The sequence below is a fragment of the Peromyscus californicus genome, unplaced genomic scaffold (assembly GCF_007827085.1).
Source record: "Peromyscus californicus insignis strain IS unplaced genomic scaffold, ASM782708v3 Scaffold_4__1_contigs__length_199733344, whole genome shotgun sequence".
Lineage (NCBI taxonomy): Eukaryota > Metazoa > Chordata > Mammalia > Rodentia > Cricetidae > Peromyscus > Peromyscus californicus.
In genome coordinates, this window is record NW_026294562.1 from 182079300 (window position 1) to 182107282 (window position 27983).

The 27983-nt window shown below is 47.6% G+C and overlaps 2 protein-coding genes across 6 annotated transcripts in view; one reads left to right on the top strand and one right to left on the bottom strand.

The window, feature by feature from the left end:
* Positions 1-866, bottom strand: part of LOC128095524 (ubiquitin carboxyl-terminal hydrolase 29-like) — a 225383-nt gene extending 224517 nt beyond the window's left edge. For all 5 annotated transcript variants that reach the window (XM_052714565.1, XM_052714572.1, XM_052714570.1 and 2 more), the window contains exon 1: positions 148-866. The gene's annotated coding sequence lies outside the window, so the exon portion shown is untranslated. The remainder of the gene's footprint in view (positions 1-147) is intronic.
* Positions 867-1024: 158 nt separating this feature from the next.
* Positions 1025-27940, top strand: Peg3 (paternally expressed 3). Its single transcript, XM_052714559.1, has 9 exons — positions 1025-1193; positions 4958-5045; positions 13464-13594; positions 14105-14194; positions 14786-14869; positions 15774-15877; positions 19070-19172; positions 19923-20015; positions 20186-27940. The coding sequence occupies exons 3-9, from the start codon at positions 13579-13581 to the stop codon at positions 24298-24300; spliced, it is 4605 nt and encodes a 1534-aa protein (XP_052570519.1). The 5' UTR covers positions 1025-1193; positions 4958-5045; positions 13464-13578; the 3' UTR covers positions 24301-27940.
* Positions 27941-27983: the final 43 nt, after the last annotated feature.

The window sequence follows — 27983 nt, forward strand, 5'->3', positions numbered from 1 at the left end:
CTGTAATCTGCCTCCCCTCCCCCATTCCTTTTCCTAGAGGTAACCAGTAAAAATTTTCTTGCACATCGTTCCAGAATCTTCGCCCACATTTCTATTTATTTTTAACAAAGAAACAAATGAGAGGAAAAAAGAGAAAACCACACTTACCGTTCCGTTTCTACAAACTTCAGCAACGCGTTTTATTTCCTTGAATCTATTACGATCTTGGTCCTTTATGGCAGCGATACCCCGTTATTTCTCCTGGTGACGAAATTTCTTCTATCAGGAGCAGGCTTGGTAATCTACGCACTCACTCCCCTCGCAATTTCTTGCTAGTCTACGCAGTGGATTCGTGCAACGGTGGTGACAGCATGCGATTCAGCGCACTGCTATAAACCGCCTTCACCCGGAATCTCAGGTTGGCGTTTCGCTATGCCGAGTCAAGTCATGATTCTTCCAGCCATTTGTATTGTCCTGTGACTTGCGGTCTCTTTGGCCCCCCCTTTTTTTTTGGTTTGCCTTTGTCTGTCCCTTGATGGTTTCCAATATCTCTTCGTTTATTAAGGAAATTAGCTTAGTGCTTGGGTGTTGCAGGCAGAAAACTCCTTTCTTCCACCTTTATCGTTCGTGGTTAGACCTCAACGTATGTTTTTGCCTCGATTTTTCACGGCTTTTTTTTTCCCTTTTTCCCGTTTTTTAGACAAATCTATGCTTGTCCTTTTTCCCCCTTTATCTTCTCAGGTTTTGCATTGGGGCATCATTAGTAGGTATTTCTGCTTCACCTCGATTTCTTTGGGGGGGGCTGCATCCCTTCACACCCACATCCCATCCCCCTTTTCCAGACCCTGCTTCGGGGCCCCTACCACGGACTCCGTTGACGTCAACTCCCTGCCTTGGCGCCAAGCTGTTGCCTTGGCAACCGCAGTCTGATTGGCAGGGAGTGGGAGGCGTGGCGAGGGACCGAGGCGGGTGACAGGGTCTCGGATTGGTCAGAGAAGAAGCTCCGCCTCTGCAGAGGACCCTGACAAGGAGGTGTCCCGCAGCCCTTGCTGCAGACGCTGGGGAGTCAGGAGTCGCAGGAGGACGAGCATTGGAGGAGAAGCAGAGAGATGTCCACCCTGGGCTGGTGGCGCCGCTGGGCGCCCGGTTCAGTGTGGGCGCACTAGACTGCCGACCTCGGTCGGGGTGTGTGAACGGAGTGCGGTGCTCCGGAGGTAAGTCAGCCAGCTACCTGCCTGCCCAGTGGCATGCACCCTCTTGGATACCCGTCTGCAGAGTTCAGACAGTGTTCAGGGTGCGTTGCTGCGGGCCAGGAGCGGCAGAAAACATGTCACAGTTCCCCATGGGTGATTGACAAGGCTGCAAAAACTGCGCCTTCGGAAAGGTGGTTCGCCACGAGCGGCCGTGTTGCCGCAGGGATATAATTTCTGGGGCTAAGACCTGAGGGGTACTCCATGTATCGAGGCCTCGGAGCCTCGGAGTCCTGGGATCTTAGGACCTTAGGGTTTTAGGGGCGAACCACCCAGAATCCCGGCAGAATCTAGGCTCCCTGTTTCGTCTGCGCGGCAGACGATGCCCGAGTCCTGTCATAAGACCACCCAAGTGGACATCAGAGTGCCGTCTCTGAGTCACCTCTTCTGTGGTTTCATTTTCCTTGCTCAGAAGAGTCTTAGGGGCTATGCGGTTAACCCGATCGCCAGGGCGCATGGCTAGCAGGGTCTCCGCAATCCAACCATCTACCGCTATGCGCGGCACTGTCCTTGGGGGTGGGTCTTGTTTTGCCGCAGTGGCGGCGGGCGGGGCTAAGAGCAGCATGGGGGCGGGGCCAGAGCGGAGGCTGGGAGATCTTTTTTGGGCTCCACCCAGTTTGGCGCCATCTTGGAGGGCGGAGAGAGGTTTGCTGCGCAGGCTTATCCTGATTGGCTCCCTGTGGTAGGGGCGGGGCTAAGGCAGAGTGATGGGCGGAGGCGGGCGCAACAGGCCCGGCCCACCGGGCGCCATCTTGAATGGATAGCCGATGTGCCGCGCATGCGCGGCTTTAGTGGGTCCGCGACAGAGACCGAAAGGCCAAAGTTATTTAAGTGTTTGGGGGTGCTAGCTCTATATTTCATCTGCTGACTGGCAGCAAAGATGCACCCCAATTATTGTCTTGTCTGACTGGCTCAGTGGTCTGGATCCCCCGGGCATCGGTTGGAGCTGGCCCGGTCACTAGGTTGCCGCGCCAATGCTGCCACCTCGCGGCCTTCGATCTGAAGGATGGCCATTTTTCCGTGGCTAGGTTTTGGTTGCAGCGCCTCCCGTTGTCACCGTCCGATGTGTCCTTTGACCCTGGGATGTATCTGGCTCCATCTATGAGGAGCGCTGTAGGGGCTACAAACAGTTAAGAATTGCTGTCCACATGTGCAGTGGGCAGGCATGAGGGAGGGACCATCGTCCTGAGTGACAGACACAGCCGCAGACACGTAACCGTATGGGCGCCATCTTGAGTGACAGCCCAGCGGGCTGCAGGGGGCGGGCCTTAGGGGAGGGGCTATTACCCTGAATGATGGGGCCTCACGGCCCCGCCCACTCTGGCGCCATTTTGTTGGCCAAGGGCAGGGCTTCGATGTTGTCAGGTGGTATCTTGAATGACAGCTGGACGGGCTTGGTGCAAAGAGGCGGGCTAGAGGGAGGGGCTTTCTGAGGGAGGGGCTTTCTGGTCCTGAGTCACCACAGAGCCCCGCCCACCCTGACGCCATCTTGCAGGCTGCTGACGGAAACGGGGAGTGGCTGGGAGGAGTTACGAAGAGGGAGAGCTGATAAGACGCGGGCACCATCTTGAATGACAGCCCATCTGGCTGCAGGGCGTGGGCCTGAGGGAGGGGCTCTCACCTTGATTGACGTGGCCACACTGACGCTCTCTGCGGGTGTCATCTTGAGTGACAGCTGGACTTGCTTGCGGCAAGAGGCGGGCCAGGGGGCGGGCCTCTCTGGTCCTGAGCACCCACAGAGCCCCACCCAATCAGGCGCCATCTTTACTGGCCACCTCAGGCCGCTGACAATTATGGCGCAGACGCCATCTTGAATGACAGAGGGGCTAGCTGTGTGTGTGTGTGGGGGGGGTGGACCTAAGGGAGGAGCTTTCTTGTCCATGATTGATTGGGCCACACGAGTTGGCGTCATCTGTTTGCCATAGATGGAATGTGTGAAGGTGTCATCTTGAGTGACAGCTGGAATGGCTGGCCAGGAGAGGCAGGCCAGAGGGAGAGGGTCCTGCGAGACCGACCACTGAGCCCCGTTCACCTTGGCGCCATCTTTACGGGTCACAAGGGAGCAGCTGACATTTATGTCGCGGGCGCCATCTTGCACGCTAGCTAATCTGGCGGCAAGGGCAAGCCGCAGGGAGGGGTTATCATCCTGAGTGACGGGACAACATATCCCCGCCCACCCTTAGTGTAGCCAATGTTGGCTATGGGGGTGTGTCTGAAGTGTCCCGTGTCATCTTGAGTGACAGCTGGACTGGCTTGCTCCAAGAAGCAAGTCCGAGGGGCGTGGCCTCTTGCCGCCTGAATGACAAAGGAGCTCCGCCCACCTTGACGCCATCTTTGCTGACGTTAATGGTGCAGTAGCCATTTTGAATGACAGCTTGGTTTGCCGCAGAAGGAGGGCCAGAGGGCGGAGCTATGGCCCGGACTACAGAGTCCTGCCCACTTGGGCGCCATCTTTATGGGTCATGGTTGGGGGTTGGCTAACATTATTTGCGCAGCTGTCACCTTGAGTAACAGCTGGAGTGGCCACTAGGGGAAGGCCGGAGGGAAGGACCAGAGAGAGCCCTGTTACCATGGCACCAATTTTGATGGCGCATTTAGGGCGCATGAGCCATCTTGAATGACGGCTGGGTTGGCTGCAGGGGGCGGGCCTAAGGGAGGGGCTTTCTCTTGAGTGACTGGGCTACAGAAGTCCGCCCACGCTGGCGCCATCTATGTTGGTCACAAGGGGGCGCCTGATGTTCACTCTGCAGATGTCATTCACATCTGGGCTTGCTGCAGGAGGCGGGCCAGAAGGCGGGGCTCTCTGGTACTGACGGCAGCGCCCTACTCCCTCTGGCTCCATCTTTGTTGACCACTAGGGGGCATCTGGTTTTCGCTTTGCAGGTGTCGTTCCAGATGATGTAGCCCTCACAGCCTCACCCACCCTCCCGGGTTGTGCATATATCACCTGTAGGCAGCAGGTCTGAGGGAGAGGCTGTCTTTTCATAAGTAACAGCTGCAGAGCCCTGTGTCATCTTGGCAGGCTAAGGACTGGGACCTTAACAGGTTTCATCCTGGGTACAGCAGAGGGCAGGGGTCGCAGTGCCTCCATCTTATATCCACACATAGGTGACTGCGGACACTCTTTTCATACATAGGTACCAGAAGGATAAAGGGTGGAGTCAGACGCAGTGAGAAGGAAGAGGTCGTTGGGGGGGGGGGGTGTTAGGAGGGGGTATAAGGGGGAGGGGGAGGAGTCACTGGCAACACCCAGAAGACTAGAGCGACTAGAAGGCGATTTTGGCTGTCAAACTGTGGGTGAGTTCTCCCAATACTGTTTACTCGGAGATTTTAAATCCCTGCTTGACCATTTGTTTTCCTCTAATTTTCACCTGCAACATGTTTCCTTGCACTTAGAGGATGGGAATGTCACATAGCTAATTAGTAACCAATTAGGCTCTCGAATTAATACCTTAATCCAGAATCCCCTTGAAGATACCAAGATACCTCAGAAATTTCTTCAGTGCCTTTAACATAGGAAAAGGCTATAATTAAAGTCCAGGGCACAACATGTGTCTTGGGAAGAATTGATTGCCCATGACCTTTCATTCTGGGTGGAGTCCTGAACTCATTTGATGTCTGCCTTTGTAGGAAAAGAAAAGGTGAAGCTGTTGTGGGGTTGCTTCCCACCCAAAGAACACCAATTGTAAAATAAATTCAGTGCTTCATGATTTCTTTTTCTTCCACAGCTCGGCCTTCTTGATCTTCTGTCCTTCTTGAGACAACTGGCAGGAGGAAGACTAACTAGGTCCTCCAACAGCTAAGTGGCTGGTCCAGGTGAGTTATACTCACACCTCAGAGTACCACACCCTTCCTCACACTGACATTTTCCTGATGTACATATATGCCACACAACCATAAGAACACCATTTGTACTCTGTGGGAACACACATACCTGTCTGGTGGGTCATGAAATTGCTGGAATTTCCCCTCTTAGCCTTCCTCCCTCCTTTCCAGTCTCCTGTCTTTCCCCCCTGACGCTCAGGCACTCCTTCAGGCTTCCTGTTTGCCTTTTGCTGGGTGATTTAAGAAGCAGGAGAAATTCTATTTACCTGCCACCACCCTAGAGTATTCTTTGTGCCATGTACTAGGTACACCATCTCAACTAGGAAAGGAAGTATTTTCATGGAGTATTAATGGGGGAATTAAAAATGTATAAAACATGATTGTATAGTTTATGCCCTTGAAAGTACACATTTGTACAGAGAAATTGACTTAATCAGGAAGAGGCCAGATGGGGCCTCCCTGAGGTACTCAGGAACCTTAATGAGCTGTGAAGATTATAAATGGCATGTTTCATGGGGAGAATAGACTGATCAGAGGGGTCAAAGATGTTCCTGAGGGATGCAGAGAGGAGCTGAAAACCCAGGATGTCTGGAGCAAGAGAAGAGACGATAACTGACCAAAAAGGTAAGAGAAGGTAAGTCGGAGGGCTTCGTTATGAGGCCTTCGAAATCAGTGGTAAGTATTTGGGCTTAACCAGAAATGCAATGGGAAGCCACTGAGGCGTCTGAACCACAAGAGTGACATGAAGATCACATGGACACTTGTAGGGATCATCTGGTTGCAAGTTGCAGAGGGCAGAGTAGCCATACTTGGTTCGGGGAGAACACCTTGAGTTCGGGTGAGAGACGCTTGGCTTAGAGTCCCACCGCTGGAGGACGAGAAGGGGGCATGTCGGAGTGGTGCCAAGAAGGGAGACCTTACAGAACTTGCTCCCTTTTTCACTAGTTTGCTGACTGATTCAGACCAGACATGATGAATCACATGATGAGGAGAAGTGAGCAGACTATCCAAAGGTTGTGCATTTGTTCAATCCATCAGCAAGTGTTGATACTCAGCCTATTTGGGACAGAATCATGCCAGACTCTGGCACTCCAGAAGTGAGTGGTATAATCCCTACTGAATGAGAACTCCTTTTACCTGGAAAGTAAGGAAATGTGCTTAGCAAAATAGCTGGCTATGCTTGCAGGGGAGCGCTGCCTGGGGAGGGGCTAACATGCAGAGCGGGGGGCCCCTGGAGCTGGGTTGGTGTTTTCCTGGCCCACATGAAGGCCCCAGGGATCCAGGAGGGTGTTTAAGCCTGCAAAGAGCTAGAGATCTTCCTTTACAGAAGGAATTGTGTGTGTAGACCCACATTTTCAAAGCTCAGAGACTTTACTTAAAACTATAGTGACATGGGAACTGAAAAAAAAAAATGCTCCTGTTCCCTCAAATCCAGTTCAGAAATTCATGGTGGGAGAGGAAATAGCAGGGACCCAACTATAGGAAAGTGTGTGATCAGCAAATTCTCTCCCTGTAGGCAAACCTACATGGGAAATGAAAGCATAATGAGGAGGTTGATGGGTGAGTATGAAATCAGAGCAAAGGGGGTAGAAGATAGCACTGGCCTTTAAGACAGCCTAGTGCGACCACCTGGTCATTGTGATGCTGGTTGCTATGGTGATCAGAAGACCAGACTCCTTATTTATTGCCCCTGTTCTCCACCATCTCCATTCAGGCTAGGTCTGATTAGAGAAGATCTCTTGCCTGTAGATGGTTGGATTAGCCATGCATTGTGACTTAAATTCCCATGCCCCTCTCCCCTAAAATAAATAAGATCAGCTGGCCATTCACGTCAAACATGTCACGCTGGTCTAGAAGACATTTTGTGTCTTTGAAGTAGCCTTGTCTTAGTGCTGATCATGAAACTTGAACACTTAGCTATTATTTCCTCTCTTTCTGAACTTTGGGGAAACCCCTCAAGAATGGACAACAATAAGGAGATTTGGCTGGAGTGTGGTAAGTGCTAAGCTTATATCGGGTAGAAGCCCCGGATGTTATAGAGATGACCTAAAAGAGCCACTAGACCAGAGGGTAGAGGTCATTCATTCCTTGCTCACTTTCCCATGTAAGATTACTGCCCCCTCCCCCCCAATCCCATTGTCCCATATATACTCCTTTCTTATTTTTGATTGGACCACACTGGACACTTAAGCTTAGAGAGGCAGGACCAGAGTCTAGTTCCTCGAGACCCAGTTACAGTGCCTATGCCCTAGGGAGGCGTCCACTTCTTAAGTCGTCCCACAACGAAGATGACTGCCTTTGTCCTAAGCTGACCCTTCAGCGGATGTGAGTGGGAGACCCACCACTAGCAGAAAGCAGGCCACCGCGCGCACTTTCCAAAGTCAGACTCGGGGTGCAGGGACGCAGGCTGATGGCCCTGTTGGGTTCAGGGCCCTTAACCCGAGAGGTGAGGTGAGGCCCGGGACTGGGACAGCACTGGACTCCATGAACACACTGAAGTAGAGAATGCCGGTCTGCAGAAAGAGGCAGGAGACTGGACAAACGAGAAGAGAGGAGGAGAGACTGCACACCATGCTGTCCCTGAGAGATGACAAGAGTAACCTCCTCGGTTCCTGACTTTAAAGGTCTCAATTCCAGCCCCCTTTAAATGAGGTAGGTAGAATGAGTTAGCGGGCTGAATGTAGGTGCGCCATGATGAGGGCACAGAGTAAGTAAGTAGAGATGGGGTAGGAGGAGACGGGGTGGAGCTTATCTTTCCTCTGATGGGGATGTGGGAACATGAGACCAAAAAGACTGGAAAGTCACATGTTTTCTCTCATCACACACAGTCCCAGACACATTTAGCCCCTAATGTGTGTGTCCCTGTTCATCAGAATGCTCACCCATGGTCTCTTCATGGACAAAAAAAAAAAATCCACCCCACTCCCCATTTGGGATAAAATACCTAATAAATTCTATCTTTTTTTTTTACATTATGCTAATTTACATGCCCACTCTTCTAATTTTGAAGTGAGATAGAAGTAAAGTCTTATAAAATATTCAAAGATTGGCATCAGCATTACCATACATACCACAATGGCAATGCCACTGACCTGTGGTTGTACATACTCCAGGTCGTAAGTTGAACTTATTCTCCATACAAAAGACTATTTCATGCCTCTGTGTTTATGAACAACTCTTCAAAAGTGGGATAATAGCCAGTTTCCTTCTCTGCCCAGCATGGGAAGGGCAGGTTCATTACTAGCCCACATCACTTGGCTTTTCTCTTTAGCTTCCCTTGGTCCTAGCTCAGAGTCAGGCTAGCAGTATCTGTGGGCTACTCAGGTGCCTTTGGCCAGTATCCACTTATGCTAAGGTTCCTGCATGAAGAGAAAGCAGAGGGGTATGGGAGAGTCAAGGCATGGAAGAAATAGGTTTTCCATGGGGCTAGGATTCAGTCTTGGTCTGTAAAGAGGATGAAATAAGAGTCGGGGAGGGGGAGTTCGGAGCCACCCTTGAGCCTGAGTGCTCTTCACTGGGGAAGAGAAGCAAATAGCAGCACGGTGTCCCAGGCAGGCTTGGGGAGACACAGGAGTCAGAGAGGAAGGGGGCCTTGTCATGGGGATCCCAGCAGAGCAGTGGGAAGGCTGGTGAGCCAGAATAAACTAGGTAAAAGAAAAAAAAAGAAACATTAGATTTATTTCTAATTTTTCAAATAGTTTTTTTTATTTTAAACTTTATTATAAAAAAAGTTGCAAATTTTAAAAAATCACACACATAGATAAACCGCACCCAAAGACTGACTGTGAATTTAAAATAACACCCTAAATAGATGTTGGGTTTTGGGGGGTTTGTTTGTTTGTTTGATTGATTTATTTTTGGTTCTCCATTTCATGAGTAGTAGACATGAATGTATTTGAACATTTCCTTCCAGCTTAGTTTATATATACTTCCATAGATTTAGATAAACACACAGCTGTAGCTTTCATGTGAGATCAGGTCATTCACCAGCCATTTCAAACTCAAGCTCCTCGTCTATGATTTTGTTTCCTTAGGCAGCAGCATCCTTTTTATTACACACAAATCGGTATTTTTCAGTAAGAGCAGCACGCGTACAGGCTTAAAAGGCTTTAGTAGGCGTTGCCGAGTGGCTCAGCGGGTATTGTCCTGGCTGTGCAAGCTAGAGGATGTAGGTTCAGATCCCCAGTGCCCATGGAAAAGCTGGGCGTGGTAGCCTATACATGCAACCACAGCAATGAGGGCTTGGGAAGGGTGAGTCCATAGGGTTCAGTGGCCAGAGAGCCTTGCCAAAACAAAATGGCCAGATTCGACAAAAGACTGTCTCAAGCAATACAGTGGAGAGTAATCGAAGAAGAAACACAGCCAACCTCTGGCCTCTGTGTGCACATGTATGAACATATATGCACACACCCATACAAATACACACATATGCATGTAATAATAAAATTTTAAAACTAAAATTAAAAGTGTTAGTAATAATACTAAATTTGATCGGTGGGTGTGGCTTACAGTTCCTCCACTGACTATTTTAGAGTATGTGCACGTATTGCTGTGTTTTACATTTATAGTTAGGAAATAAAGCCGTGGCATTCATCAAGAATGTGACTCGATGATTAGGTTACAACACATTAAAAGGCTTTGTTCTCACCTTCAGTTATTAATAAACTCAGGAGGCATGTTCTCTTCTGGGTACATTGACTTATTTTAGTTAGATCACAATATGTCACCAGGCTTTAGTGGCCTTCCAGAGAGGTATAATTGAAATACATCATTTTTTAGGGAGATTTGATTCAGCACTGGGTCTTGCTAAGGTCAAAGACTATCTGATCTTGGAAATAAATGCTTGAGTAACAGATCCAACACTATAAAGTGATGGCTCTTGTCTCTTTTGTTGAAATTGACCTTTCATTTACTCCTAAGAATAATTTGCATGTAAATAACCCAACTATTTTTTCCTGATTTAAAAATTCTTCAATATCAGTCAATTAAGCCCCCATATGTGTGTGCACTTCCACACAAGTGCATATCTGGACTTCCTTATATTCCTTGTGCTGGACAGAACATGTCTTCATACATCAGGGTCACGTTACAGACAGTCTCCCACCTTTCCTACACCTGCTTTTGTAGAGTGCTCATCATCTCTATACATTTTTTCTCTCGAAGTTGTTTGTGACTTTGTCAAAGCTCCTCACAAGAAAGGCTAGTGTGTGTATGTGTGTGTGTGTGTGTGAGAGAGAGAGAGACAGAGAGACAGAGAGAGAGAGGAGACAGAGAGAGGCACAGAGACACAGACATAGACACAGAGACACACAGAGACAGAGAGAGAGATACACAGAGAATGTGTGAGTGTATGTGTATATGAGAGAGACACACACACAGAGAATAAATATGTGTGAGTGTAAGAGTGTGTGTTTTATGCATGTCTTTATTTAGGATATAAGTTTTGTGTCTTTCTAGACATTTTTAAAAATTTACCCAGACTTGTAGGTACTTTGTAAGCATATTTATGGGAATTTATTTATTTTGCTATTAATGGGATTTTCTATTGCTTTATTTACCATTTTTTCAGTTCAAGATAATATGTAATATATAGCATTATACAAAATAATTATATTTTGTATATTCAATAATAATCAAAATAATCCAGTATTTCCACCTTTCTCTTCCTTTAGTTGCATTAGTCAGGGCCTCCAAAATAATGTGGACTGGTATTTTTGGTAGAGGGAATGCCTTCTTCCCACTTCTGGAGGAACTCCTTCAATGTCTACTAATCTGTTTCCTTGCATTTATTTGAGGTAGATCTTTATTGTATGAAAGCTCCTTGAAACATGGAATGGTGCTTCTGGGCTCCCTCTCTCCCCTTTAATTCATTATCTATAAAGTTCACCCCAGAAGAGCACCATCCTTGGATTGGTAGGACAGTCTTTTGTGGACATGGATAATTTAATTTTTAAATTTTTCTAGATTGTACTTATTAAATATTTTTGCATGTATGGACAGGACAGATTTGCTATAAAACACAGCAATGAAAAAGACAAATGAGTCCTTTCCTCGGGGACCTATGTGAGGAGGGTATACATGTGGATACTTCAGTATTCTGTTGTGTCCATTCATCTTTAGGTGTATCTCTGATCCAGTACTTTTTAAAAGAAGAATATCTTTTATTTATTCTTTGAAAATTTCATACATGCATATAATGAATCTTTATCTTATCATCCCACCTCCAATTACTCATGGGACCACAAACTCTCAGACCTTTGTATTGGTGGGCTCTCTGAGCTATTCTGGGCTAGACTTCCTCCTCAGTCTTAGTGTTTCATTTGATGCTAATAAGCATTGTAATGTTTTGACACATCAGTATATTAGAGACCATTTTGCACCCATTTACTTAGACTTGCCTTATTCTTTGAAAGGCTACATAATAATTGACTGTTGACTAGGCTACATCTTGTCTATTACCAACACTGAACAATGACATTCTTGGCCATATTTTTTGAATATCTCAGGGGTAATTCATAGAAGTGGAGCTGACAGGAGTGAATATACACACTTCTCATTTTGATGAAATCTGGAATTCTGCCAGCAGCATACAAGTGTCCTCATTCTTTTGTAAGCACACAAACAGGAATGTTGTCCAACTTTTTATTTTTTTTATTTGTTTCTAAGCCCCTCCCTCCCCCTTTTTTTAAATTCACAAATGAGTTTTTTGTATTATCATAGGAAAGGGTACTTCTGGTGTGGGTTTGATTGTTTTCTTCTCTCTCTCTCTCTCTCTCTCTCTCTCTCTCTCTCTCTCTCTCCCCTCCCTCCCTCTCTTTTTAAAGTATTATTTGTTTTGGGCTGGAGAGATGGCTCCATCAGGAAAGTGCTTGCCTTGCAAGCATGAGGACTGAGATGATCCCCAGAACCCATATTAAAAATTAAATTCAGGGAGGGCGTAGTGGCGCATGCCTTTAATCCCAGCACTCAGGAGGCAGAGGCAGGCAGATCTCTGTGAATTCAAAGCCAGCCTGGTCTACAGAGCGAGTTCCTAGACAGCCAAGGCTGTTACACAGAGAAACCCTGTCTCGAAAAAAATTTGTTTTAATTCAGGTGTGATGCTGGGCATGGTGACACATACCTTTAGTTTCGCCACTTGAGAGGGCAAGCATATCTCTATGAGTTCAAGGTTAACTGATCCACCAACTGAGTTCCAGACCTTATCTCACACAGAAAAAAAGAATCTGTGGTGTTGATATTTGCAATCCTAGTATTGGTAAGGTGAAGATAGGTGTATCAGTCTATGTGGTGAGTTCGAGGCCAGTGAAAGACTCTATTTCAAAAGAAAAGCTAGTTGGCAGCTGGGCAACAGCAAGACTAATCGTACATATTTGGACATGTCTTAGACAGGACCAAGTTTGGCGACTGACACCCCTTAGAAGGTTGTGTAACAGGGAAGGAAGAGGCTTGGCCTCCCTTAGGTGAGCTGATAGAAATAATGGAACTGTCCATCATTGTGTAGTTGGGAGCTACCAGCAACTTGGCACCTGAAATGTACTGGTACAAATGGGAGACTGAGTTCCCTACCTTGAAGTGGAAACAGCACACACAGTCAATGGTGATGTGGTAGTCTCCGAGGCCTAAAGATACTAACAAAGAGAACATGTAATCATTTGTCACCACAGCGCTCATCCCTGAGCACCATTACCATCTCTGTATGGTCATCCATTTCTTTGCAGGTTGTATCTTGTGCTGCAATAACTGCATCAAGGGCAGAAGTGGCAGGGTCAGGTCCATCTCTGGTGTCCTCCCCTTTAACACTTTGGCTAAAGAGGAACACTGACATCCAATCTTAGTCATGGCTGGGGGCCTTGAGAATGTTCCCCATGCTGTGCATTGGCAAGTTACACTTCTTAGGAATCTTAGCTTATTCAAGATAAGGTATAAAGGAGTGTAGGTGCTGCTCCCATTTCACAGATGACAGAGTCCAAGGTAGTAGATGAACTGCACACTGCCACACAGCCTGAGAGCTCCTCAGATGTAGTTCTGGGGCAGTTCTTATTCCTATGCACTGGGCAGTGCATGCTGGTGCCCAGCCTTTGACTTCTGCTTGCACGCACATAGCCCCTTCCAATGTCCAGGTCCATGCGTGCTACCACAGGCTTTCTGTTGACTTGTGTGTTTGGTTCCTCCAAATAAGACCTTTTAATTTGAGAAATACTGACTCCAAATCACTTGCCTACCACCAAACCTGAGACATTCTGTGGAGCTAGAAAGTAACATGACTAAAGAGCTAGATGCCATCCCAGGAGAAGCCCCAGCTGGTCTGAATTTTTTCAGCAGAGGTTTTGGAACTTACTGTATGTGGAATCTGTTGGGCCTCAGAAAACCCTGCTTAGGCTCTGAAAGTTCTGCCTCAATTGGTTACAGGCAGACCCTCACGGCAAGAGGAGATCAGCCGGCCATCCCTGAAAAGCTCAAGCCCTTGGGTGTGAGCAAACCAGACAACTGTGAACAGCTCACCACTCCACTGGAGAATTACAAGATGTACCACCAGGAAGGTGAGACACTGCAGAGGTCAACGTTCGCTGGTTTAGACAGCATTCCCTAGGATTGGGTCTGGGTCCTAACGATGGCTATTCTGGTCCAGTCGTTCTCTCTTGAAACAGGGCCACCCACTAGATTTGGCCTCTTAATGTCTCCATATGTGGCCAAATGATTCCTGGAAAACAAACTGTCCCCAGCTAAGAACTACCACTGAGCCAGCAGAAGAAAAGTAGACCATCCTAAGGGAGGAAGCCCATTAGGTAGAGAACCTTCTATTACTGTCATGGTGTGCTACCTTAGGAAGTGGCCTGTTGGCTGCTTTTGTGTGGGAGGGAAGCAGAGATGGTTGCAGCCATGTTCCCTACCCAGTATTTAGTAGCAGGAGTAGACAGATGCCACTAAAGGCGGGGGGTGACATGAAGACGAAAGGTCTGACCACTGAAACTGCTGGGGGGAGGGTGGCTGTTTGAGGGGACACAGGCCAGCTGTGCAAAAGCACTAAGTCACTGTTGGTGTCTTCTCAGACGACACCAACAGTGACATGACCAGTGACGACGACATGAGCCGTTGTGGGAGGGAAACCCCACCACCTCGATCATCCCATTCTCTGAGCAGTGAGTACCCCACCCCACCAGATGCCCCATTATAAAGAGGCCTCTGAAGATCACAGAGGATGCCGGAGTGTTGAGCATCACTCAGAGAGCTGAGGAGAGCAGTTTCATTGAGGCATTTTTATATTAAAACAGACAGCTACAACAGAATGACATGCAGGGGTTTTAAAACAATGAAATACTGGTACTATTTAGCATCTCCTTAAGGCTGTGCTAGCAGAATTGCTCCTAGGGTAGACACGTGTTCCACTTCCTTAGGTTCTTCCCAGTAGACTGTTGTATAATTTAAAGTCAGCTAGCCTGTGCTAGACATAGAAGAAGGTCTATGGTCCGTTTCCTGGATTTTGACTTGACCACTTAGAAGCTGAGAGAACAGTTGGGAGGTCTGAAGTGGAGCTAGCTTGCAGACTTAACTTCAGTCCTTGCTGTGAAGCAAGCCCCACTTGGGAAAAGCGTGTAGGATAGCTACTGAGCCTGTGAGTCTGGAACCTTCCATGTTGGATCCATCTCCTCGAAGGAGGCATGTGTGTACACATGAAGGAAACACAAAAATTTCAAAGCACTTCTGACCACTCAAATACCTGACCTGCCTAGGTGACCGAGACCAGGAGCACAGGGGCAGAAGCAGAGATGTGGAGCCTCGAGACCGCTGGCCATACATCAGGAATCCCAGAAGCAGTAAGTTGTCTGCTGGCCAGAGGCTCAGGACAGAGGCTGTGGGCACAGGGGCCTCAGAAGGCCCTAGCACTCAATTTGGGTTGTATTCCTGTTACTAAAATGTTTAGTCCCAAGCTCTAGTTCTTGCACTTCCTCTCAACAGAGCCATTACATGCTGCATACCTATTTCAGCCTATGCTGTTGTTTACTCAACATTTTTCCTAAGCAGACATATTTAAAAAAAAAACTAGATGTTTCTATATAAAATAAAAACCTGTATTGCTACAAAAATGAAAAAAATAGGAAGTACTACAGACAGATATGATCATGAAAAGTGAACACATTTTCAGTACAGCAATGTTGTAATGAAACCATGCCTGTTATGGTTTCATGCAAGTGTGGGGAGACACTGCATCAAGTGCCCCGCCAAATTAGAATGCGATGACTAAACACCATGTCGATGTATTCTTGGTATTCATGCCACCAGAAACTATCTCTTGCTCCTCCTGGACTTGAAAGATGCTGCATTTTACCAGCAGTACATCCTAAAATTGTAATCAGGAAGAGATTTGCAAGTCCACCACACTTACCAATAGTTTGGGGGTACCTTTGATGACCCTCTAGGCTTTATCTCTGGTCTCGGATGAGGGAACGGAAGAGAGTCAGTGACAGACAGCAAGAATGCAGACACTATGCCCAGACCTACACAACTGTGGCGTGAGTCTGACTCTAAGATTAGGAAGGAAGGATGAGGCAGGGGTGCTGCGATGTTGCAAGGCCCTTCCACAGAAAGCAGAAAAAAACATACACATTTTTTTTTTACACACACTCACATCCCAGGTAGGTTCTGAGGTTGCCAGGGATGCCTGAACCCTGCCATGTTGGAACAGGTCTTACACCCCTCTGATGCCTCTCTTCCTTCTAGGGCTGCCTCATCGGGATCTTTCCCTCCCTGTGATGTCAAGACCACATTTTGGACTGGAAAGAGATGATGACAGACGTTCCATGGATTATGAGTCTCGATCCCAGGTATGCTCAGGTTTCCTTTCTTTCCAGAAAAGCCTATCTTCATTTCACACCAAAGATGCCCGCCTTTTCCCTGATGATGTCTTCATCTACCCCTAGATGCCCACTTGCGGCTGAGAGCCCTCAGTCACTCTAAAGAGGAGGCAGGGACCATCCCAACAGGTGACCAGTGGCCAAGGTCACTGCTGCCTGTCTTCTAGTTGATCTGCACAACCAGAGGAGTGCTTGTCTCCTCAGTGTGTGTGTCACGTGACAGGTTAAGCAGCAGAAGGACTCCAGACATCTTCCTGGGCCCCAGGAAGTCAGGAGCATTCAAAGTTGTGAGTCTAGAAAGTGGACTGGGCAGGGAGAACACAGGCTCTGGAGCTGACGAGAATGGGGCCCCAAACCTGGCTCTGCCACCTACTGCTGTGTGGGATTGGGCTACTCAACTCAGCTGAACCTCAGTTTCCTCATCAGTAAAAATGGATGTAGGGATTGTCTCCCAGCTCCATTGTGAGGAGTCAGTGAGAGTCACACACCCGTGTGTGCTGTGAGTTCCTATTATATTGTCTGGCGCATGGTAGACACATTGTGTTAGCAGTCACAGCAATCATTGGTTCAGGGGCAGTAAGTGGTAGGGTGATTGGTAAAGGGGGAGAGGACATGGGATTCGAGCTGGCTCTTGACACAGAAAGAGGAGGAGGAGACCCTTGGCATCAATTAGGCCTGAGAAGAGAGGGAGGAGCCAGAGCCTTCATTTCCATTGCAATTAAGCATCTAAGCCCTGGGAAACATAGCCATGGCCAAGACAGACAGGATCCCTGTTCTGAGATGCTGTTGCCCGTGTCAATGTTCACCAAAATTACAGCATGAGTCTGGACTTGGATCAAAGGAAAATGCCTTCAGGGCAGCAACACCTGACCTCTGAGGGGCTGGGAGGAGTGGACCAGGCTGGAGGCCAGGCTCTGCCAGCCTTTAGGGAGAGTACAAGCAAAGGCTTTGTGATCAGAAGTAAGTGAAAGCCAGGCATCTGGCAACCAAAGAAGGGCTGGACTGCTGGTATCTGATAGCTGAGCTTCATCTAGTTTTGCTGCTTATATTCCTTCCCATGGCAATGTGTGAAGAGTTGCTGACCAAGGGCCATGCCCGCAGAATGCACAAGTCTACATGCTGCAGATTCCCAGTGACTCAGAGTAGAAACAGGGGCTAGATGGGGCAAGTCACATTTTGAGGATGTACAAAACAGAAAGTTCTCTTTCCGTCTCTTTAATCACATGTGGATCCCTTCATAGTTCATATGTATAGCTCATGCTGTGCGAACCCCAACTGTGCCACGGTAGCACTGCTCTCAGGCTCCCTCTTGCACCCAGACTTGTTTACAGCTCTTGAACACTGAGGTACCACAGCTTATGGCAAACAAAAAGCCAGCAACTACTTCAAGGCTTCTTAAATTAGCCTGTCTTCGTACAAAAGCACCGTTGTGTTTTGTTGAAGCAGCGTAGTTCAGACTTTGATTTATGCAAATTAAACAGATAAGTAAATATTAAAAATAACACATCTGCCATTGCCCTTGGGCTCTGGGTGTGTCCCAGGGATGGTGACCCTTTTATCTTCCACACTCCCAAACTCTTGACTCCTTCCTCTGCCTCTGGCAGCCTCCACATTGTGGGCTCTGGTTTCCTGTGTCATCACAGGTACATCTGTGTACCCGCTTGCCCTGTCTTTCATTGTAAGTAAATTCCCATGCCCCCAACAAACCTGGGTAGCACAGAGCACTTACCTCCAAGGAACTTACCATATGGAAAGAGGAGAGAGACCCCAAAAAAGACTTTCTTCAGCTTTCTGGGGTGGTAGTTTTGTGAAGTCTGCAGTGCTTCCTGAAATTTTCTTTGTAGGGTGGTTTTGCTCCTCATTTTCAGCCCTAACCTAGAAAGACTTCCATTTCTGAAGCTCTACTTCATTTCTTTGCCCTAATTTTTGTGGTTCTCTGCTGATTAATGACTAGACATGGGCAGTTGCGTAGATAAAGCTTCTTCAAGTCTGATGCTTGTTTTGTCTTCTTTCTGCTGTATTTCCCATGTTTCTGTTAAAGTCCCAGCCTCTTTCTAGTAACAGAACAATAATAAATTTAACATCAAAACACTGATTTTTTTACATAATTTCTCTTAATATTTAAACAATGACCACATTGTGGAATCTTCACTCACAACGTTGCAATATTGCAAGTTGTCACCATTTTACTATGAAGAATCCGAGGCTCTGAAAGATTTCCATATCTAAGGTCGCACAGCTCATAAATGGTGCAGTCTGCTTTTGACCCGGCAGTTCTCTCCAGCTCCAACGCCTGTAGACTCCCACAGTACCCTCTCCATACTCCAGGATCCCCTTCTGGCCTAAGTGCCATCACCCCTGACATTGCAGCTCACCAAGGCAGTGAAACTCCAGTACTGCCTTCGGGTGACAAGCAAAGGTCCTTTAGAATCCTGCAGAGAAGACTCCCCTGAGTACTACAGGCAGTTTTGTATTTCTTTTTGAGAGAAATACTTACTAAGATAAAAAGGTAGCTCTAAGCCGAGAGCTTCGGATGCATTGAGTTACTTGGAAACCACACACACTGGAAACTCTACTCTGTAGCCATGCTATGCAGTAGAGAGACAGGAAGGGAGCTTAAAACCACACAGTCTGACCAGATGTCTGCTAGAGCACATTTTCTTTCTGTTCCCATGAGTACACCATGCATGCTGATTATTTAGCCTGCATGGGCTTTCCCAACAGCCTCCTTTTTACATATTGCAATTTCACCTACCACTCCAAGGCCCCACTGGAGGCCCTTTGCAAGACCTTTGCTCACTGTTCAGGCCCACCCTGAACTGTCCCTCCAATAAACCCATGTAGCATTTATTATCTGTATCCCAATTTACTGTTTATTGTTCTCTAATTGTTTCATGAGTCTTTTCTCTCCAACCAAATTATAAGCTGCATGAGGGCAAGGAATATGTGTCATGCGTCTTTGGGATCTGCCTCAGAGTGTAGCACAAGGTAGGTACGATGTAGGCCCCTAGTAACACTTGCCTGGGATCGCTCAGAACCCCAAATACCGTGAGCACTTCCTATATAACTTCATATACGTAGCTCCCATGTCGCCAACATTATTCTCGTTTTGAGCATCCATGGGGACAGATTCCATTGAGAGGCCTATGTTTGATGTTTTAGGATGCTGAATCATACCAGAATGTTGTGGAACTCAAAGAGGACAAAAAGCCTCAGAATCCAATTCAGGACAACCTGGAGAACTACAGAAAGCTGCTCTCACTGGGTAAGCACGCCCTTCCTTCAGCCACTTCCAGTCCCGTTCCTGGAGCCTTTTGTTACCTTTATTTCAAGTTATTTGAGTCCATGCCTAGTATATTTAGACCTTGAGGATCACAAGAAGTCTTTGGTGACCTTGCCCATCTGTGGAGAAATGAGATTTGAGTATTAAAGAAATCCGTCTAGCTTTGGTTGAAGAATATATTGTATAGACTGCGGCTGAGCAGGGAGATGGCTTTTGTCACAGACTTTTTCTATACGGTCCCAGGTGCCCATGTGGACTCCTTCAGGAGCCATGTAAGCTAAACGGGCAGTGGACAGTTGCTGTGACAACCCATAAATCTGGGGGATTTGTTGGAGTTAGAGGCATGGAGAAGTAGGGGGAGGAGCATAGTAGCACGTGCCTGAAATCACAGCGCTCTGTGCTGAAGCTGAGCATCACCCACCTACCTAATGACACCCTCGAAGAATGGAGGCTCTCAAAAAGATGGTCCAAAGGTAGAGACTGCATGCGGGTACCGAGTTCATGCACATACGGAGTCTTTGTGTAGTACTCTAGGTATGAACGCACTTAAGGGAGTCAAAACGTGGATTGTACCAGATTAGAACATGAATACAAAGAAAATGAAAGGCATTCAAAGATTCGAATATGAGACAGTCGGTATTTCCTGCGGGTGGCTGGGGGGAAAAGATCTGTTTATGACGCTGTGAGTCTTCAACATAAATCTGAGCCGGCGCCATCTTGTTCTTGTACCAGGAGTACAGCTTGCCGAAGATGACCGACACTCTCACATGACACAAGGCCACTCATCGAGGTCCAAGAGAAGTGCCTACCCAAGCACCAGCCGAGGTGAGTGGCAAGCCACCCCCGCACGGAGAAACTTGCACATCTCACATTCTCCAACACCACAGAACACACACACACACACACACACACACACACACACACACACACACACACACACACACTGTCCTGAGCTTAGGCACAAGGGAAGAATTACATATGGGGTTTCTTCGCAGGCCTGAAACCCGTGCCTGAAGCCAAAAAGCCGGCCCACCGACGGGGGATCTGCGAGGATGAATCTTCTCACGGAGTGATAATGGAAAAATTCATCAAGGACGTGTCACGCAAATCCGCAAGAGCGAGGGAGCTGCACGAGCGTCCTCCTCCTCCACCTCCTCCTCCTCCGAGGTTCCCCAGGCCCAGTGACAACTGGAAGGACGGTGCGTCCAACCGAAGAGAGTCAGTGATCCAGGAGAGGGGTTCTGAAGGGAGCGCGTACAGGGGTGCCTTCCGGTTCAATGCAGACCTGCTTTCCAGAAACCGAGCGCTGGAAAGGAAGCGCCGTTACCACTTTGATTCTGATGAGAGGGGTTCGGGTCACGAGCATAAGAGCTGTGTGAGGAAGAAGCCTTTTGAGTGTGGTAGTGAGATGAGGCAGGCCATGAGCATGGGCAACCTGAGCTGCCCTCCCGTCCCCGAGTCTCAGCCAATCGATTTTCCGTCAGATCCGTATGTGTGTGATGAGTGCGGGAGGTCGTTCAGTGTCATCTCTGAGTTTGTCGAGCACCAGATCATGCACACGAGGGAGAACCTCTATGAGTATGGAGAGTCCTTTATCCACAGTGTGGCTGTCAATGAGGTACAGAAAGGTCAGGGCGGGGGGAGACGCTTTGAGTGTAAGGAATGTGGCGAAACCTTCAGTAGGAGCGCTGCCCTGGTGGAGCACCGCCAGATCCATGCTAGAGAGTACCTGGCCGAGTGCAATGACCAGGAGAACGAGGACGCCATCATGCCTAGCCCGACCTTCAGCGAGCTGCAGAAGATATATGGCAAAGACAAGTTCTACGAGTGCAAGGTGTGCAAGGAGACCTTTCTGCACAGCTCGGCCCTGATTGAGCACCAGAAGACCCATGGCCGAGGCAACTCAGACGACAGGGAGAATGAGCGTGAGCGTGAGCGCCAGCGCATGCGTGCACGCGCACGGGAGCAGCGCGAGCGCGAGCGCGGGGAACCCTTTCTGACCTGTCCAAACTTCAATGAGTTTCGGAAGATGTACAGGAAAGACAAGATCTATGAATGCAAGGTGTGTGGGGAGAGCTTCCTCCATCTCTCGTCCCTGAGGGAGCATCAGAAAATCCACACTCGAGGAAACCCATTCGAAAACAAGAGCAGGATGTGCGAGGAGACCTTTGTCCCAAGTCAGTCCCTCAGGAGGCGCCAGAAAACTTACAGGGAGAAGCTGTTCGACTTTAACAATGCCAGAGATGCACTGATGGAAAGCTCAGACCCCGGGGACCACCAGAAAAATCGTCCTCGCAAGAATTTCTTCGAGGGCAGGGGATATGAGAAGCCCTTTGCCGAATCTCAGAAGAGTCATACTATAACACGACCACCTGCAAACGAAGATGACAAGCCGTTCACCATCAGTGTCAACCCTAATGACAAGCCGAAGTCCCCTACCACGGAAAACGGCTCCCAGGGGAGACCCTACGAGAGGTCTGTCATTCACAGCTTGGGTCCTGCACTAGCTCTGAAGAGTCGTGGCGCATTCGGGTTCCCTAAACCAAGACCAGTGGCAGAGTCTAGCACCCAGACCTCAGGAGGCATTCTCCCCAAAATCCTCTCTAGAGGGAGCATCTTTGAAGGAAAGGAATTCAAGAGATCCATCATCCACAGCTTGCCTGCTCCTCGACCTCTGAAACGTCATAGGGCAAATGACCTGGTTGGATGTGATGAGGAAGGAGAGTCCTCCATTTACATCCCAGAGCTTAACAATAAGCGTCGGAAGATTCCTACCGGAGAAGACACTTATGAAGGAAGCAACAGCAGCAACCACACAGATTCCATCCCCCCGGGTGTACCCCGTGCGGAGCCTCCAAGCCTTTCTGGAGAGCCCCGTGAATCTAATCAAGATGTCACATTTTCAGTGCCCAGCTCAAGTGTTCGTGAACACCAGAAAGCTCGTGCCAAAAAGAAGTACATTGAGACCAGGAGCAATGAGGCCTCTGTAATCCACTCCCTACCTTTTGGTGACCTGCAAGCAATCCGCCGTAGAGCGAAGTTCTTTGAGTGTCAGGAATGTGGGGAGGCCTTTGCTCATGGGTCTGACCTCATTGAGCACCAGAAGATTCATGACAGAGAAAGACCCTCTGGAAGCCGACATTTTGAGCGATCTGTCATCCGCAGCCTGGCCCCTAGCGACCCTCAGACCAGTTATGCCCAAGAACGCTTCATTCAAGAGCAAGTGCGCAAATTCAGAGAATTTGGACAACGCTCTGCTACCAGCAACAACCTCAGTGTACAGAAAACCTATGCCCAAGAGAAACATGCCGAGGAGCCCCATGATAAACAAACTCATGGTCAAAAAACTCATGACAAAGAGCCCTATGGCCAAGAACCCCATGGCCAGGAGCCCCATGGTGATGAGCCCCAGGACAAGGAACCCCTTGATCAGGAGATGAGCAGCGAAGAGCCCCATGGTGATAAGCCCTATGGCCAGGAGCCCCATGGTGATGAGCCCCATGACAATGGACTCCTTGATCAGGAGATGCGCAGTGAGGAGCCCCACGGTGATGAGCCCCATGGTGAAGAGTCCCACGGCCAGAACAAAGCTGAAGACACTACCATTCAGGCCTCGGGTTCTGATGACCACAAGAAAGATGACGCCACCGGCGACATGATCTATGAATGCCAGGACTGCGGACTAGGCTTTACTGACCTCACAGACCTCACAAGCCACCAGGATGTCCACAGCAGAAAGGATCTGGTTGACAGTCGCGAATATGCACACTCTGAAGCTCATGTCCACCCCGTCAGCGAATTTGAGAATAAATGCTCTGGAGAGAAGCTGTACGAATGTCCAAAATGCGGGGAGTCTTTCACTCACAGCTCGTTGCTTTTCGAGCACCAGAGAGTCCATGAACAAGACCAGCTGTATTCTGTAAAGGCCTGCGATGATGGTTTCATCGCTCTCCTGCCTGTGAGGCCAAGGAGGAATCGTGCTGCCGAGAGGGATCCTGCCGTTACCGGGTCAGCCATTCGGTGCCGTCAGTGTGGACAAGGCTTTATTCACAGTTCCGCCCTCAACGAGCACATGAGACACCACCGGGATGATGAAGTACTGGAGCAGAACGAGCTGACCGAGGAGATTTTCATTCAAGGCCTAGCCCTCACCGAGTATCAGGGAAGCGAAACCGAAGAGAAGCTCTTTGAGTGCACAATCTGTGGGGAATGCTTCTTCACTGCCAAACAGCTCGGAGACCACCACACCAAAGTCCATAAGGATGAGCCCTATGAGTATGGGCCCTCCTACACCCATGCCTCCTTTCTCACTGAGCCCCTCCGGAAGCACATCCCACTGTACGAATGCAAAGATTGCGGGCAGCCCTTCCTAGACGACACAGTCATCGCCGAGCGCATGGTGTTCCATCCCGAGCGAGAAGGGGGATCAGACATAGTAGCTGCCACCGCCCAAGAGGTCGAAGCCAATGTCCTCGTTCCACAAGAGGTACTGAGGATCCAGGGGTCAAATGCAGAAGCTGCTGAGCCGGAAGTAGAGGCCGCGGAGCCGGAAGTGGAGGCTGCCGAGCCTGAGCTGGAGGCTGCAGAGCCTAATGGAGAGGCCGAAGGGCCAGACGGAGAAGCTGCTGAGCCAGACGGCGAGGCGGAGCAGCCCAATGGAGAGGCGGAGCAGCCCAATGGCGATGCCGATGAGCCAGATGGAGCCGGGATCGAAGACCCAGAAGAGAGGGCTGACGAGCCAGAGGAAGATGTTGAAGAGCCAGAGGGAGACGCCGACGAGCCTGACGGTGGCGCAGACATCGAAGACCCAGAAGAGGAAGGAGAAGATCAAGAGATTGAGGTCGAAGAACCGTACTACAACTGCCACGAGTGCACAGAGACCTTCGCTTCCAGCGCGGCCTTCGGTGAGCACCTGAAAAGCCACGCCAGCGTGATCATCTTCGAGCCTGCCAATGCGCTCGGAGAGTCCCCCGGCTACCTTGAACGCGCCAGCACCAGCGCTGGTGGTGCCGAGCAGGCGGATGACAAGTACTTCAAATGCGACGTGTGCGGGCAGCTCTTCCACGACCGCCTCTCCCTCGCCAGACACCAGAATTCTCACACTGGCTGAGGACAAACAGAACAAAACCAAACCTTCCTCCCAGAACCAGACCCTTAATAACTCACAGCGAGAGCCTAAACCAACCCAAAATGTTAATAGAAATTCATCTTGCTTATTCTCATACCGGACTTCTCATCGGATAACTCAGACTGGAAAAAAAAAAAGAGATTGAGAGCAGAGACTTCTTTCAGTCTTCGCTCTTCCCTATGGGACATCAGTGTACATTCAGGAAAGATAGAGCACACATCTCATTTTTCATCTCAGTAACTAACTAGATTGAGGGAAAACCCAGTGAATATTCAAGACCACAGAGGTTGCCCCAATCGACTGTAAATGGCATCCCTTTCATACCCCATATACATGATTCATGCCGTGTATATAAATGAGCAAATCACAGCGAATCATTGATACATATATTTGGATTTAGTGTGCTATATATAGAATTTACAGTTTACTATACAGAGCTACCTAGCCTGGGGCTCTGATTTTTTTTTTTTTCCTGAGGAGGAAGAGAGCAACAATTTAGCATATATTTGTAAGTGTTGTCCATCCTGCGGAAGCTTTACTGTGCATCGTTTGAACCCCATTAGTATCCTTCCCAGTAATGGACTATTTTGTCCCCTACCTCTTAGATAGTCCTGTGAAGGTGTGAGTGTGAAAGATCATGTGTCTTTGAATCCTGGCTGTGTGGAAAAAAAGACATTTTAGCTTCCACAGCCATTTGGTGTGCACCCAACCCCCTTGAGACTGACTGTGTAACCCTTTACAATATGTGGATTTGTCTCTGTGACCCGACCCATCACCTCATTTTATAGACCTTACCGTGGTTTTCATGCAAAAAAAAAAAACAAAAAAACAAAAAACAAAAAAAAAAAGTATGTTACATTTGAGGTGTTCTTTAAGGTTTGGGTTTTTGTTTTCTAACCAGTTCATCGTGTGTTCGATTGTGAATTCATGAAACCTGAAGCTTTGCCCTGTAAATCTTAATGTCTTTGCCTTTAAAGAGTGGGTGACAACCATCGCTAGATCACAGCAGTGCCTAATGAAGGTTGGGAACCACAGGAGAGGCTCTTACATTGTAAATAAGGAAGCGGACCGGCAACCTTTCATTAACTCCGCTGTGTGCTTCCTGCCTTAAGTGACAAGTGGCAGCATTGCTTGAGTCACCTGTGTGGTGTTGTGTGTGCTTGCCACAAGTCAGTCTGCTCCCTGGGCGCCCAGGAGCTAGTATCCTTAGATCTCTGTGTCTCCAGATTTAATCCCCCTGTTCTTTATGTGTCCGTCAATCCCAAGTCAAACTTACGTTTTAAAAAGCAAAAACACACACACAAAAAGCTTTCTTTATAGTTAATCCTAGCTTAACATGGACTCAGGTTCCCCAGCAGCCTTAATTTTTTTTGTTCCCATTGTTCTTTCTCATTGAGCCCTCCTAAGTATTTCCGAGCTTTCCATAGAGTGTCACGTCTGTCTTGATGTCATTGGTTGTCCTCTTGATCACAAAATGACTTCCCAGCTTGAGATTTCCTGCGTCCTATACATGGACTGCTTGCGCTCCTTTACTTCCCCTCCCCTCGCATAATGGCTATATAAAAGACAATTTTTTGGCCTTCTGTTGGCTGGGGAAAAAAAAATTTAAAAATTTTAAAAAACTTAAAAAAAAAAAAAAAGCGGATCTGTAGCTGAAAGATCGAAAGCCGTGTACAGATCTTCAGAGAAAGTGAAGTGAGATAACCTGCTGAGGAGATGGGTCTGACCCTTAGGCTCCTAGATCTGTAGAACTGGGGCTCACAGGGAGTCCGTCAAAGACTCAAGGAATGCCAAAGTCTTCGGAGGTTGATGAGCAAAGAGCAAGAAATAGGACTGAGTGAGCCAAAGAAGGGGGTCCCGAGATAACAGCAGATCTAGGAAGGGAGTGAGACAGGCTGAAGGAAACACCAGCAGCAGGGACTGGAAGGTCAGGGTGGTGAGAGCAAATGGAATGAAGTGTCCTGGGTAGTTGGAAGAAAGGCTTTTTTGATGGCATGGCACAGGTGAAGGCCAGCTGCATAGAGAGACCCCAGGTTGGAACTGACATCCAGGGAAATGGAGGGGTAATGATGCACCCTTGAAATAGAAGTCAGTGTTGATGTCATCTGGGTAAATTTGGGGGTTCGTTATCATTGACAGTGTTACCCCCCACTAGACCCCTTTTAGAAAGCAACTTGCCAAGAAGTCTGAGTGTCCATTCTAACCATAACTGAATGAGTAGAAGATTAGGAATAATTGAAATGCCAGACTATAGAAGAATAATTAAGTCAAAGTGCCCTGGATTCTTATGCAGTTGTTTAGAAGCAATCATCACGAAGAGTTGTGTAGTAGACATTCACAGAATATGGAGTGGAGAAAGCAGGACACAAAATTATATTTATACTACAATTATAACTGTTTAAAAAATGTACGCTTATAGTCAAAGCTATTGTGTTGTTGTGGGCTTATAGTCGAGCATTATTTTCTTAAATTTCTAGAATGTTCTTTATGGTAGTGTTACTCAAAAGTTAAGGATCACATTTCCATCGTGAACATAATTGGAACTCATTATGAAACAGTTGGAAAATAACAGAAAAGTGGAGGAAAGATAATCCATGTCCCCACCATCCAAAGATAGATATACTCTTTAATATCTTGTTTTCTTGTTGCTGTGCACAGGTTTATATACTATAACTGTGTCAAAACGTGTATTCAAGATAGTTGTTCCTAGTACTCCTGTGTAATCACAGTAAAAGACTTTGATCTGAAGTTTTCCCTAGGCTCCTCGTAATAGTCTCCTGATAATAAGACTTAGTATGTAATGCCACCATTATAAGCATACTATGTACCCAGTGAAAAATTGGAAATTACTGTTGAAAATTGAAAAGAAAAATCTTCCCATATTCCCCACATCCGACAACTGTTAAGATCTTCATCTGTGTTCTCCATCTTGTGTCATCGCACAAACTTGTGATTCAAACAGTGTTAAATAGATTTGCATAATGTCTAAAACAAAAACGGGGGAAACAATTAAAAATAGTGTTGGGGGTGGGGGTCATGGTTAAATATTTTGTTCCAAATTTCTTGAATAATCTTTGGTGTTTGGGTAAAAAAAAAAACAACTTTATGTATGTATTCTGTATCACAAATATAAGACATACTCAAAGAAAACTGGGAAACTGTTGTGAAGTAGAAAAAGCAATTATATTTCCAACAAGTTCCTAGTAACATCTGGATCTGCGCACCACGTATGTAATTATTAGGACATCCTCGATAAGTATGTCACGTCATCAGATGGAAGAAATGTGGAGAAGTGTGGAATAGCGGGGTAGCTGTGCAGGATTACAGTGAAGTGCGTTTTCTCAGTTTCTTGGAGGGGTCTTTATCATAGTGTTCTAGTAGGCTGCCCTTATTGCTTATATTTCCATTATATATGCAGTATGTGTCCATTCTAGTAGCCTCAAAGATGTGGAAATGTAGAAGAGAAACTCGCCCATATTCTCATCACCCAAAGACTGTGTTAACATCTCAATACATTTTCTTTTCTTGTTTCTGTGCACAGGCTTTTGGTTTGTTAATATGGTTGTAGTTGTTCTATCTTGTAATAGTGTCAACAATAAAAATAAAGTTAAAAATAAGATCATTCTCAGTCTCTTCTTTTTCCAGTTTATGTGTTTGGGGGTTGG